This window comes from Eulemur rufifrons, chromosome 6 (genome assembly GCF_041146395.1).
Source record: "Eulemur rufifrons isolate Redbay chromosome 6, OSU_ERuf_1, whole genome shotgun sequence".
NCBI classification, from domain to species: Eukaryota; Metazoa; Chordata; class Mammalia; order Primates; family Lemuridae; genus Eulemur; species Eulemur rufifrons.
In genome coordinates, this window is record NC_090988.1 from 41276848 (window position 1) to 41292514 (window position 15667).

The 15667-nt window shown below is 34.9% G+C and overlaps 1 protein-coding gene across 8 annotated transcripts in view; it reads left to right on the forward strand.

The window, feature by feature from the left end:
• GRM5 (glutamate metabotropic receptor 5) overlaps positions 1-15667 on the forward strand; it is a 480882-nt gene that overhangs the window by 391896 nt on the left and 73319 nt on the right. For all 8 annotated transcript variants that reach the window (XM_069469084.1, XM_069469086.1, XM_069469085.1 and 5 more), the window contains 2 exons: positions 4022-4190; positions 9406-9532. In XM_069469084.1, coding sequence (XP_069325185.1) covers positions 4022-4190; positions 9406-9532 — 296 coding nt within the window. The remainder of the gene's footprint in view (positions 1-4021; positions 4191-9405; positions 9533-15667) is intronic.

Below are 15667 nucleotides of genomic sequence, written 5' to 3' on the forward strand. Positions count from 1 at the left end.
TATCCTAGGTGAAGTATCTGAAGAATGAAAAAAAAAAAAAAAAACACCATATGTACTAGCTATTAAACTGGAACTAACCAACGTGCACACATATGCACAGAGGAATATAAAATTTAGTGGACATCAAGCAAGGAGGATACAGGAGGAGTAGAGGGGCAAAAACTTACCTGATGGGTAAAATGGGTGATAGCTGTGATTCAAGCATTACAAAAGCAATCCATGTAACCAAAAACATTTGTACCCCCTTAATACTTTGAAATTTAAAAAAAAAAAAGGAAAAAGAAAGCCAATACGGGGATACAAGAAAGCAAGCAAGCAAGCAAGAAAGGAAGATTGATTAACCCAAAAGAAGGCAGGAAAAGAAGAGGAATAAAAATAAATGGGGCAAATGAAAAATATGGGAGTAGAACAATAGAAATTGCAGATAATGACCTTGTTTGCACATGAATTCTTAATATATGGCCCTGTTCAGAGAAGGACCATAGAGAAACAGATGATCTGTTTCAATGTCTAAATTTTCCTGGGGAGAAAACTGAGTCTCAGAGAAAGAAAGAGACACACCCAAGGCTACATAGTCAATTAAATAACAGAGCAAGAACAATATGCAACTCTCGGTCATAGTCATCAAATGAAAATTTACCTTAGATTTTTAAAAATTTTTCTTATATTTGAAATGGTTCAGTGTCTATAATAGGAAGAGCTCTATTATTAGTTGTCACTAATATTTTTGGTCAAACTAATTCTGTGGTCTCTCTTCAATTTGTTTAATTCAATTCCAATGACACAGCTCATTGCAATTGCTTTGTTGTATAGACCAGGGCTGGGAGTATCTATTATTCCGAACCACAGCCAATTTAGCATATATTTAATAATTACACAATTTTTTAACAACAGTAACTTAGCATCAGAATTATAGACTGAGATAGCCTTAGGAGCCATATAAATCAAATATGCTCCACAATCGCCTCCCCAAATGATTTTTCAGTTCCTCTGATGCAGCCTTGCTTCAGCCCCTTGAGTTAAGAGAACCTCACTGTATTCTGAAGAAGCCTGCTCTAATTTTCAGAGTTCTAACCATTTAGAAATTTCCTTATTTCCGTTCAACAGAAACCTGCCTTTCTCTGGTTTCTCTTAAGTGCTTTAATAGAACCTTTTGTTGTTGGTGTTGGAATATATTTTGTTTGCCTTGTTTTTAAAGGATATATAAAATTCATTTTTAAAATTATCGCAGGTAGTTCAGCTCTAAATTGTGTCCAGTTAAGGACGAGACAGAAGGGGACAGGCAGAGAGAAAGGGAAAAGAAGGAGGAGATATTAAAGAAGACAGATTACATATAGGGACACACTGAGATGAGGAAGCAGTTTCAGAAAGAGATTTAGAAAGTAAGAGGTACAGTGAGAGAGAAAGAGAGGAGGGAAGGAAGGGAAAGAAAGAGAAGGAGAAGGAAGAAGAGAATGGAGGGAGAAGAGGAGAAAAAGAGGAACGGGGATGGAAAGAAGAAAAAAATAACGAAACTGGGCTGGGAGGATTTATAGTCAAGCCATGTGACTGGAATGACACACTAATCTTGGCTTCTGACAGTGAATATATACAACTTGGATCTTTACTAAAGCTGTCAACAACAAAGAGCACATTGAATTATGCACTGCTCTTTTTTGGAAAATAAAATACAGTCTTCTAGACTAAATCACATATAAACATTGCATAAAGCCATTATGTGCATTAATTTTTACCTAAAATTTAAATAAGGGCATTTTTGAAAGATGCACTTTATTTCACTTTTGGTGGAGAATAAAATCTATATCCTATCTCTGAAAATTAAAAGAACTCATACCAGTTCACAAGAGAAATGTAGAATCTTCTTCTGTGGAGAAGTATTCTTATCTATTTTTTTAATGTACAGCTACAGATTTTTAGAGCAATATTCTATTTTCACAGGTATATCCATGAGTGATAATATTTCTTTGTGTTTGTCTTGTAGGTAAGAAACAATGGCCAGAAATCTAAAGGCTCATTCCAAAGGGAGGATTCATTGTCTCTAATGTAGTTATAACAGGTTTATTGGTTGAACCAAAATTGAGATTTAACTTTTCTTGAAACCATTTCCCTGTCACATATGACATTTTCCATTCTCTATAGAGTTTTCATGTTCATTCTTCAAAAGCTGGATCCCTTCACTTTTTACCATTTCTTGTACATAAAACAAAAGAGTCAGGGATATAGAGATAAGAGCCTTAAAATGCAAAATGATTCAAATTTTTACAATATTTAAGCAATTAAAAATGATCTCTTAGTTCTATTCAGTAGATTTAGGCCAGTCTAGTGGAGAAGAAAGGACAGCAGACTTGAAATCCAAAGGCTCAGTTTAGGTCCTGACTCTACATTTGCATACTCTGCAATCTGGTCATACTAATTAACCTCACCAAGCTTCAATTCCATTATCTGTGAAATTAACAGTTTGGACTAGACTTTTTCATAGTTAAAAATTGGTAGAAATGGGGTTGACAGTTCATTTTTAAGTGAGCAATGAAACCCTCATAACTCTTCAAATCAAACAGCAAAGAGAGAAGCCTCCTGACACTGACATTTCTTTTTTTCTCTCATCCTAGCATCTTCAAAAGTTATTTGCTCACAGAAAGTCACCTCTTGAAGACTTAAAACCCATATATTTGAAGTAGCCAGTGACATAATATATGAGTTCTTTTTACTTCAGTGCTCTGTGTTCTAATATCTCAACTCATTGCATGCTCAGTGGCCACGGGATAACTGTGAGAGTGGAAAGGAAAGTATCCTATAAATACTTGGTACTTTTGATTTAGAGGTTCAGTTTAGACAGTTATCCAAAATTGTTACTGACTATAAAGCAGGATAATCCTTAAGCTAGCGAGCAGCCAACAAAACATAAGAATGGGTTAACATTCTGAAAAAGGCTACAGTAAAAAATGTGATTGGGAGTGAAAACAGAATGACATCATTTTACAATGTAGGTTTCTATAGAGTGATGTCAAGTTTGTTCTCAGTATTCTGTGCAGAGCACTGGTTTGAGTGTAGTAATCTGGTTACTTGAATCCAAATGCTAGGAAGTTTTCCATTCATATCAAATTCCAGATAGCTACAAAAGAAGGTTGGAAGAGGCATTCATTAATATAAGAGCCTACGCACCAGGACTATAAATCCTGGGGGTAAAAAGCATAGAATACTATGTGAAGACATGTGTACCTAAGACACACCTGTAGGAACTGACACAGTGATGGTATTGTTCCTCTAGTATCCTCAGGTTAGAAAATTGTTTCAGAAATGTTTCTGCAGAAATATTCCTACATATAATGAAAGGCTTGTAAAAAACCACATTGGTTTTCCCTCTTTACATTTCTCTCCACATACTCCGAATAAGAATAATAGCTATTAGAACGGCTGAGAACTCGCCAGGTACTACTCTCTTCTAGTGTTTTTAAATTGCATGAGGTGCTTTAGAAGCTATCTATTTTCAGTCATTTTTTAAAACATCATTCTTAAAATTGCCTTTGTACCCTGACTTTAGCCATTGATTGAGAAATAAGAAAGATAAAATTAAGCTCTATCCAAATTACCTCTACATTCCCTAAGGCTGAAAACAAGATTAAAAATTTACTAAATTTCTCACTCAGTTACCAAATGAAAATTTTATCATTTTACTTAAATAGAGACAAAAACCTTTTCCTATCTTTTTTAGAAGCCTACCAGTAGTACTTGTTTAACTTCTTGAAGTTATTTCAAAACTGTCTTTCATTCTGCTGAGGTCAAGTCACCTTCTCACATGGGATTACTTTCTATTTCAGGTGTAAGCTTGAAAGTAAAAAAATGGTCTCTGAAGAGAAAGTGAAACAGACAGGTTTTTTGTTATTCTAAGTGTACTGTCATGGAAAATTCCAGTGTTACTTATATGAAATGTGGATACATTTGGGGGAATAAAATCTATTGCCTTTTCATAGCTGAATATTTATATCCTTAGCTAAATAATTACTATCTTCTTATTCCTAAGGTATGAAATAATGAATTTCAAGGAAATGGGAAAAGATTATTTTGATTACATCAACGTTGGGAGTTGGGACAATGGAGAATTAAAAATGGATGATGATGAGGTATGGTCCAAGAAAAGCACCATCATCAGATCTGTGTGCAGTGAACCATGTGAGAAAGGCCAGATAAAGGTAAAATTCAGTCCATGTTTCTTTAATTTTTGTTGCAAATTCAACAGTGTTATCAGTGGCTATTTGTAAAAATTTTACATTCTTGTTTTATCTTTTACATTGTAGGCTTCTAATGTCAGAGATTATGTGTTTGGCTTTTTTCTCACTAATTCCTTAAGAAGTCTAGCATGCAACCCACCATAGCCTTAGTAGTTGGTTTGATTGAGCCAATTGATGAGTCATGTTTGCCCACACCCCTTCTGCTGATGCAAGCCTTTGCAGACATTGCTTCCTGGGAATAAACAGTTTACAGTTGGAAAGCACATTGGTTCTAATTAATTTAACTAATATTTATCAAATGCCTATTAACATAATAGTTAATATCCATGGGGCAAAAATGAGACGACCTTTATTGTCAGAATATTTACAGTCTAGATGAGGGAAAATATCATGGACTCAGACAAGCAACATCATGTAAAATGTGATGACTTCCTTAAGGAAAAAAAAAGAGCTCTATAAGTTTATACAAGAGACAGTGAGAGAGAGAGAGAGAGAGAGATTTCTTCTGAATAAAATGTCAAATGTTGGACCATAAAAAATTTGTATAATTTTGGAGAGAGATCATTTATGTAAAGGGAGCAGTAATAGAAAAGCTGCAGAAGTGGTCAGTTGCAGACGGTTCTGTTATAATAGTGAATAATCTAGAGTACATTGCCCCTATATGGTTATTATAAAAGAGAGAGTTACAATGATAAGTTGAAGCCAGATTTGCGGAGAGTTTTGAATGTTATACTAAATAGATTGAACTTAATTTTTATTGTATAGGAGTCAGAAAATAATTTTGATCAAGCTATTGACACAAATTGGGCTGTGGTAGGTGAAGATTAATGAGTGCAGTTATAAGACCTGAAAAAAGAAGAGACAAATTAGAAGGATGCTGTGATGGTAATAGCGGCAAGGCCCTGAACTAGAGATGAAGCAGTGAGAATGAAAAGGGAGAAGGGAAAATATTTGGAAAAAACTTTATAGAGGTATTTAGCCCCTCTTCTGGGCCTGCCAGATTGAACAGAATGTAATGGTTGGTAATCAAGAATCAAAATGAATAGATAAGGAAAATGTGGTACACATACATCATGAGACACTATCCAGTCATAAAGAAGAATGAAATTCTGTCATTTGTGGCAACATGGATGGAACTGGAGGACGTAATGTTAAGTGAAACAAGACAGGAACAGAAAGTTAAATATCACATGTTCTCACTCGTATGTGGAAGCTAAAAATAGTTGATCTCATAGAAGTCAAAAAGTAGAACAGAAGATACTAGAGGCTGGGAAGGGTAGGAGGAAGGAAGTGGGAGGGAGAGACTTGTTAAAAGATACAAAATTACAGCTAGATAGGGGAAATAAGTTCTAGTATTCTATACCACTGTAGGATGATTATAGTTATCAATAACATATTATATAGTTTCCAGCTAGAAGGAAGATGTTGAAAATTTCTAACACAAAGAAATGATAAATGTTTGAGGTGATAGATATGGTAATTATTCTTATATGATCTATACATTGTATATATCAAAACAGCACTATGTACCCCATAAATATGTATGTTATGTGTCAATTTAAAAAAATAAAATGTAAAAGTATAAAAAAAAGTAGCGTGTGGTGAAAAGCAGGCAAGGGGTAGTTTGATAATTTGAAGACACTGAAAAACTACTCTTAGGCTAAGTAAGATCTGGCCACACTTACAGGCAAAGAAAAGGCCATGAAGAAAGAGAGGATGAAGATACAATAAACAGGGGGAGATGATAGCTATTGGGGTGAATTTTTCCCTGTGGAAAAAATGATATAAAAATAGCATATTTGCTCATAGTTATTGACATACTACCATACCACATTTTAGGCAGTGTATATACCTGAATCTTTTGGCCTTAATCTTTTCAATCATCCTCACCTTCACTCCGTTTAGAATACATCTCAGGTATTTGTTCATCAGTGATTAAGATTGAAACTGAAATATTTTAGTATTGATAGTAAGGTCTTCAAAGGGTGGTTCTGGAGATTTGGAAAGCGTAAGACCAGAGGGAAGAAAGACAAGGTAAATGAAGATAAAAATAAATTTATTAATGTCTGCTAAATGGCTCAATAGCTTACAATATACCTGAAATTCTCAGTAAATCTTATTATGGTTTACTGCTAGAGTTGGTAAACTATGGCCCACAGGCTAAATCTGACCTATGGTCTGTTTTTCTAAATAAAGTTTTATTGAAATACAACCATGCTCATTTGTTTACAATTGTCCATGTCTACTTTCCTGCTATAGTGGCTGAGTTGAATACTTGAGTTGCAATAGAGACTGTATGGCCCAAAGTTTAAATATTTACTATTTGGCCCTTTGCAGAAAAAATTAGCTAACCCTTGATATAGTGACAAAAGAGTTCTGCGTCTTGCTTGACCAGTGATCTTGCAGTTAAACTCTTCATGTGAAATCTTTTCTAGACCCACTCAGACTATCAATTGTTCATAATCTCCAGTACTTCCTTTAGAAAGATTGCATAGTGTAGATTACCATATGGATGTTTTTGTTTTTGAAACTTCACAGCAGTACAGTTGGAACTTGTAACTTGAAAATGCTGGATGGCTGATTTAAGAGCTTTATATGCTTTTCTACCTCATTCTACTTGTAATAATTTACACAATGGAAGAATTTGATTCCCTATTATCATATTGTTAATACTGGTTATTTTGTAATAATATTTGTTTAGTCTTTTCTTAATCCCAAACTCTATTTTGCTAACCAGATCCATTTTCACATTGTTTACACACAATTTTCACACAATGTACACGATTTTCTTAATATGGTTTAAGGTTGAAACTAAGCAATGTTAATGATATCAACATCTCATGGCATTGTTCAGAGATTTTAGTTTCCATGAAAGGGTTTAGTTAACCAAAGGTTAAAATGTGTTACATATTTTTATTGTAAAAAAAGCACCACTACTTCCAGGATATTAAAAAAGAATGGGAATCATTATAAAAGCAAATTGTCACTAACTTTTGTTCAAAATGAATGTAAAACAGAATATAACATGTGAAAAAAGTAAAACAAATCAGTTCTAAATGATCGGAAGAAGACATATTAAGTTGTCACTATGGACTCAGAAAGAGATTGTAATATTGGAGGTATTCTTGGAAAAGGGCTTCGACTTATTGTGGTAAAAAGCTGAAATTCACAAACCAATGAAAACTGAACCATAGTAAGTCAGCATATTTCTTGCTGGACAGAGGCAGGAATGCAGCTGCTTTTATTTGCCAGTCCCTGCTAAGGTCTGTAAAGAGAATACTTCAGTATTTGCAATATGCCTACCTACTTGGATTACAAAACCTAGTAACTGTCCAAGGATAGTTTTTCCAAGTGTGGTTGAAGTTACCCTGAAAATGAAATTCTTCATTTCGATATATTGGTATTCATATGCATATCACTAATAAAAATATGTAACATTGTTAGAGTGTTCTACATGTTAAAAATCACTGTGACATTTTATTTAATCTTCAGGAAATCCTATAAGGTAGGTATTATTATTTTAAAAACAAATAGGCTCAGTTTGAAAAAACTGTGCATCGGCTAGAGGACTGTTCAAGGCTGCACAACTACTTAGGGGCTATAAGTAAGACTAGAACCCTGGTGCCTCTTGGCTCTCAGGCCAGTACTCTTTCACCTACATCTTTCAAAATATGAAGCCTATGCTCCAATAAAGCTCAATGTTTGTGAGCATGAGCCTTGAAGTCCAACATACATTGTTTAATCCCTCATCTACCTAATATGCTATGTGAACTAAGTTTTCTCCTCTAAGGAAAATGAATAAAATAAAACCAGCTACCTTACACAGAGCTGTTCCAATGTTTTCATGGTGTAAGAACATATGACATGCACTAAATAGCCTATAAATAGTCAATATTATTATGAAGGATACTTTAGCTAGATTAAGCAGGTCTAATGAGCAATTTGGCCTCATTTATTTGGTTATTTTAGGGAATAGATATTTCAGGTCCTTTTGTCATTATTCCCTACTTGTATTGTCGCAATTTTAAGAGTCTGCACAATGAATATTACAGAATGTAAATAAGAGGTATCAGCCTACAATTATATTTGGATATAAGTGTCTAGATGATATTATTATCAAAGATCATTAATAGAGTCAGCATCTAAGACAAGGAATATAAAGCATAATCATTGCTATGTCTAGTTATTGCTGAATATTAATCACAGTTTTAATCATTCATAAGAATGTTTAATGAAAAAAAAAGAATGTTTAATGAATGCTGTCTCTATTCTACAGAAGCTATTCATGTACCAATGGTGAGGGGAAAAGGTATATCCATTTCTAAAGAATAACATGGGTGACTTTTTCAACAGTTAAATTATTTCAATTATTTTCCATTGCCTTAAATATTCTAATAGATATACAGCTATATAATAATCTCAATGACTTTATTTGCCTTCATCCCAAGCAAAACAAAGCTACTAAAATAAGAAGAAATAGGATGAATTATTGAACCAGATTTTTATTAGAAAGGGACTAAGAGATTGTCTTCAGAAAAACCTTCATCTTCTTCCTCTTTCTACCCAATACAAATGCCTAATTATTTTTATAAAAATGGATAGATTTTGAACACTAGGAGATATACATTTTTTTTTTTTGCTCACAATTATTCAACTAGTAGAGGGAAGCCAAGATAAATCCAGAGAGCAAAAGTTCTTAATTTGAGAAAAGGAGACTTTGTGGCCATACCACCCTGAATGCACCTGATCTCCTCTGATCTCGGAAGCTAAGCAGGGTCGGACCTGGTTAGTATTTGGATGGGAGAAAAGGAGAAGCACAGATCCTGGGGAAAATTTATTTATGTACACACATATGTAAATGAACGTGTATTTATATATGAGTACAAACACAGGTACTTTATTCAATGCAGGTATCCAGAGCTAATTATACAAAGACTTGCATTTAATTTAATTCTTAACCCTGCCACCAATCAACTTTATGATGTTGGACTTGTTTAAACTCAGCATCAGTTTCTTTAATTACAAAATAAAAATATTAGTACTTATACTGCTTATCTGATAACAGTTAATGTATGTGAAAGTCCTTTCTGCTTTTCAGAGCAGTACGTTTAAATAAAGGATCACTGGATTTTTATCATGCAAAAATCATTAATCAAATTTTAAACATTTGCTTTAGGTGATCCGGAAGGGAGAAGTCAGCTGTTGTTGGACCTGTACGCCTTGTAAAGAAAATGAGTATGTCTTTGATGAATACACCTGCAAAGCGTGCCAGCTGGGGTCCTGGCCCACCGATGATCTTACAGGTACAGCTATTACAATGCCGGCACATGTGCATTCCTCAAAAATCAACTGAAAGAAGACACACTTGGGAGGAGGGAGGGTCACATCTCCAAGTATTTCTCATCTTGGGTGGTCTTGTTTATGGGACAAAAAAATTCCCTTAGGAACAGAAACCTTCCCAAAGCCTAAGCAAATTATAAAAATCTTTAGAGCTCAGGGAGAGATCTGTCTATACTCCTGTCTTCACTCCCAAATGAGATCAGAATTACTAGGTTGTCTACAGGGGATTCTCAGCCCATCCTCGGAAAATTCCCAGTTTATAAGCAGGGCTCCAGCTAAGTGTGTCATTATAGATGAAGAGGAAGAAATATTAGCCAGGCAGAGACTAAAATGTGTAATGGCATAACCAAGACCAAAAAGGTAGCTCAGAATTGGGCAGAAGTTCATTTAAAGTTCTTTGTTTCTCCTTAGTGCTTTTCATTGATTGAAATCAGGAGCCTTTAACTACTATGTTTTCAACTAAGATTGGCACAGGGCAAGACTTGTCTCTACTTGTTTATTTTCTTTTTTCTTTTGTTTTTGTGTTTTTGCTCCAAAAAAAATGTTAAGGAATATGTCATTGTGTTTTCCAGTCTACATTTCATAATCATTTCTAATTTTTACACTTTAAAAATAGAATATAATTCCTTCCATCCTTTCTTCAAACTTTTCTTCAATAAACATTTATTAAAAGCTCATGAAGTGCTATTTGCCTATCACTAAAATAAAGATATAGAAATAAGGATACTGTCTCTGTCTTGAAGAAATTCACAGTTTAATGAGGCAGGCAAAAAAGTAAAAACATAATTATGCTATAGAATGAGGATATAGGTTTACGAACATGAGAGCCTGAGGAGGGGACCCATGAAGCTGAGTTTGCAAGTAAAAGAGAAAAAAGCCTTCCAGGCAGAGGGCCCACCATGTGGTATGTCAGGCCATCTAATGGATTTAGAATTCAGGTGTATATAGCACAAAACTCTTAGAGGCTACAAGATCATAAAGTCATCAGTGTTAGACTGCATCCCTCACAGGTTGAGTGATAGTTGAATTAGCTTACTTCAAAAGCCTGATTATAAAACCTCTGTGATCCTTCCTAGTCTTTTTGACAAAGCTCGTCTTTTTTATTTTTTTCTTTTTTTGTTTGTTTGTTTGTTTGTTAGTGATTGGTGTGTATACAGACTTTCCTGTTCTTAAAAATAATTCCGATTTAACAAAATATCCAGTGTTTAGTGAGCATTTAAGTCCTATTTTCACCATCAGATTATCCCCAGAGCTAGCTCAGTGTTGAACACAACAAATTTTATTGAATAGATAAACTACAACGTGCATGCATGCATGTGCCTGCACACAGGGACACACAGTAAAAATGACAGAAAGGAAAAATATGATGATTGGTTTTCTTGGAGGGAGGTGAGGCGCAGTACTGGTGATCTTTTCTTTATACTATCTCTCCACAGTCTTTTCTAATTTCAAACTGGATTATTGTTAAATTGAAAATTTCTCTTGCATATTCAACTAACTTGCATGGCTAACCACCTTGTGAATGATTATATAGATGTGACTTTTTGTCCCATGTTCTGTAAGACTATGCTGCTGAAAAAGAACACAGTCTTTTTCAATCAATAGATAAGTATTTTATTATTACTATTTTCATTATAATAATAGATGCTAGAGAAATTAAGGTGATAAAAACATAAATGGTTCCTTTTTCTCTTGGTCCCCATATCCTATTCCTAATATATCTTACCGTCTTTTGAGGAGAGGGACATGAAATATACATATGCAGGCACTGGCAAATTGTGTGTGAAGTAAAAGAACAGGAGCAAAAAATGAAAGTATTAAAGAAGGCATAATTTAAATTTGTGGTCATAAAAGTTCTCCGTGAAGGACTGAACATTAGCTGAGACTTAAATGATAAAAAGAAATATGTAGCAAATAATGGTAAGAAGGGCATTTCCAGCTAAGGAAAGCACACGTGAAGTCTATATATGAGTAAGCAGATGGGAGAATGGTGCCACAAGAGACCAAAGAGGTAGCAAGGTCTAGATCCTACACAGCCCAGGAGAACATGTTCAGGATTTCAGTGTTTCATTATTATGACAATGAGAAACCATTGCATGGATTTCAGTAGAAGAAAAAAAACATGATTAAAAGTATATTTTTTATAATATGATCCTGGTTATTGTAAAGAAGAATAATTTGGGGAGGGATGAAAAGTAGAAGCAGGTAGACAAGTTGAGTGGTTGTCACTACTGCAGACAAGAGTTCTTAGTGTCTTGAACTAAACAGCACATTGGAAGATTTGAGATATACTTTGTAGTAAAATCAATAAGACATACAGATAAATTGGATGCAGAAAGTGTTAAGGAAGGCTGCCAAATTTTCTTCTTTGAAGAGTGGAGAAATAAAGACATTCTTTCATAAAGATCAACAGTTTAGTTTTAGACAAGTTCAGTTAGAGATGTCTTTGAGATTTTCAAGTGGAAATTAATTAATTTAACAAATTAAGGCCTTAGTTTCTGCCGGATAATGTAACAGGGATTGGAAATACAAAGACAGAGTCTACGTTTCTAAGAAATTTGTAATCTAGTGGGAGAAAAGCATGTGAACAGGTAACAACACAGTATACTAAGTCCTATAGGTGAGGAGTGAACAAAACATTATGGAAAAAGTGGGGAGGACACAACCCTGGAGAATTTAGAAAGGTTTAATCTTGAGGCATGAGTTGAATCTCACTTTTTAAAAAAAGTGAAAAGGATGATACTACAAAGAGGAAGTAACTCTTTCAGAATTATTAATATCATAACATTGAGAAGATCAAGGAATGGCTAATGGGTTGTTTGTTTGCGTCATATAAAAGGTTTACCCATCTTTATGTACTGCCTGTTATCTCAGAGATGTTATTTCTATAGTGTAAAAATAAATCCAAATCCTCTCATTCTTAATTCTTTCTCATCCCTCTTTGTAATCAACTTTCTTAAGTAAAAAATGTTCTTTTTTTTTTTTTTTTTTTTTACTTCCTCACATTTAATTCATCACAGCAATTTGTCTCCCATCCTCACTATGCTATTGGAAACATTCTGGCAAAAGATACCAATGACCACCATATTGCCAACCTAATGGTCACTTGTCAGTCCTTATTTTATGCACATTTCTGCTCAATGCAAGGACCTTGATGCTGTACACTTATCCTGAAGTTTACTCCTCTGCCAGTCATGTCATAACACAGTGTTCTCTGACCTACCTAAACACCACTTCTAGGATTTCTTGTTGTCATTGCCTCTTCCACTTACTCTAGGTCATTAAAAATGGATATTTCCCAGGGTTCTATCATTAGCTCATTGTGCTTCTCCTTCTACAAAGTCTCTCCAAGTGATGCCATCTGCTTTTATGGCTTTAATTATTACCTACATGCTATTGGCTCCTGGCAATATAGCTCAGCCTGCATTCCCTTCCTGAGTTTCAGACTCATGAAACTAACTACTTGCTGAAAATCTCTACTTGGTTAGCTCACAGGTATTTCAGTCTATCATATCCAAACCTCGTAATTTCACCATTGTGGCCCTTTACCAAGTATAGACTTGCTTTTCTATTCTATGGGTGCATATGGCCCATGTCCAATAACTTAGCAAGCTTGATTATTTGAATTGCTAAATATTCTTAACTACTTTCCCTCCTCTCCATTTATACAGCTCTTTGCTTGACTAGGCTCTCATCATCTCAGATTTGACTACTACAGTAACATCACAGTTTATTTAGCTGCCCCCAGATTTATGACACATGCCTCTAGGTCCACTTCTCATCTGGCTACTAGGTAACGTATACAATATACAAATCTGACCCTTTTATTCATATAGGAGAAAAGAAACATCTTTCCTTCTCATCTTAGCTTCATGGCTAAAGCTCCTAAAACAAAAAACAGATTAACAAGAAAAAAATCACACAGATTTATTCAATATAAGTTTTATATGACAAGGGAGCCTTCATAAGGAAATGAAGACCCAAAGAAACAGAAAAATCTGTGTATTTTTATGCTAAGTGGATAGTCATGGGAAGTACAATTGAATAAAAAGGTATAATCTAATGGTAGCAAACTGGGGGAACCAAGCAAGAACTATTTTTCCAGATTCCTTTTGGTAACCTTGAGTCTTTAGCTATAAGGACGTTCCTTTTCTGTGGGTGTAGACAGGGCACTTGTCAAATGAGAGTTTCATGACTTGCTTCAGAAGAGAAGGTCAGGGGGAAGGTGAGAGTGACCTTCCTGCTTTTGCTGTTGTTTCAAATACCAAGGTGCCATATTTTGGGGTGACGTATTCTCAGCCCCATCACTCAGCACTTACTAATGGCTTTCTATCTCTGTAGGATATATTCTAGGCTTTTCAACAAGACATACAAAAAAATCCCCTCTCTCTCCTACCCTCCTGTGATTTTTCTAGCTTTGATCACCACTACTTTCCAACCTCTCATTTTACATTCCAGTCTCAAGGGCTGCTTATAATTCTCATCTACACACAATGCTATTTTACTCCTCCCTGTCTGTAAGTATATTTTCTTCTCTGCCTGCAAGGTGCTTACCCTTCTTTCTTTAACTGAATAACTCCTACTCACCCTTCCTTACTCTGCTCAGGTGTCACGTTCTCTGTGAAACATTCTTTGATATACTTAGACTGCTAAGTCTCCTATATTTCTAAAGCAAATTCTACTTCCCTCTTTACATCATTTTTTCCAACTAGATTTTAATAACATATACTTATTTGCCTCTCCTACTAAATTAGTAGTTTCTCAAGGGCATAGCTGTCTCTTAACCATATTTATAATATGAGCCCCTAACACAATGCCAGACATAGAGTAGGCACACAGTAAATATGTGTCAACTTGCAGTAAATTGATGGAGAGTGTTACAAATGAATATTAAAGCAGGTATTAGGGCCAGCCTTTGAAGACGGTCTTTAACTAAGAAGTTTGGACTTTACCTGATAGACAGTGTGGGACCAGTAGAGGTTTTCAAGCAAAAGAATGAAATGATTTGCCTCGGGCTACATGCATGCATGTAAATGTGCATGTGTGTATGTGTGTGTGTGTGTAGTGGGAGGTGGGGTTTGGGAGGAGGTGATGAGGGGAGATTCCAAACCTGGAAAGGTCTCCACATTGATATTATATGAAGTTCAACCTTAAATTGGAATCTACAGCACCTTTCCAAAGAGCCACTCTTTTCAAGTACATCTCATTGACTCTGATTCAAAGTAACAGATCACTTGGAACTGCTAGCCAGAAGCCTGTTCTGATAGCTTCAGCTATTCCAAAGCCTGCCTCAGAGATCCTTAGGCCTAGCTTTAGGGAATATGGCAAGCCTTCCTTCTACCCACCTGGCTTGTAGTTACCCTACTTTGGCCTATAACATGACAGCTCAGGTCACCTTTGAGTCAGTGCCCTCACTGTGATAATAGCAACTAACACATATATAATGATTCCTATGTGCCAGGAACTGTTTGAAGCATCTTACAAATATTTCATTTAATCCCAACACAAGCTTATAAGATTATTAGCACGGAGATCCAAGCCCACCTGGAATTGAATAATTGTTCAGAAAACATCTTGGAGTAGCAATCAACTGACATTAATGCTTATCTATATATTTATCCATTCACTTGTGTGTGTGCATATATACATATATTTTTCATAAAAAGGTATTTGAATGAAGGTTACCTAATGTTAAGGTGTTTATGTGTGGTGGGAATGCAAATTACTTTTTTTACACAAAAATATGTTTGTAAACATACATACATAGAGTGTTGAATTATATTATGAAAATGTATTTTGATCAATAAAAATCACTAAAACAATTTTTACATTAGCCACATTCTCAATAGAAGTCATAAATTGTCAGGAAGTAGTAATCAGGAATTAGAAAAAGAGAGAAAGAGAATCTGGTATGAAAACCAAAAAGACAAGAAAAAAATGAGATTATAAATGGATGATGAGGGCAGGACATTGACAATGTCCCCAATTCAACTTATTGTCATTGAGGATAGCAAGTAGTTATTACTCATCTAATAATTATCAGATACTATGCTAGCAGTGAGTATGATAAACAGGATCCATGCCCTCACGAAGATTAT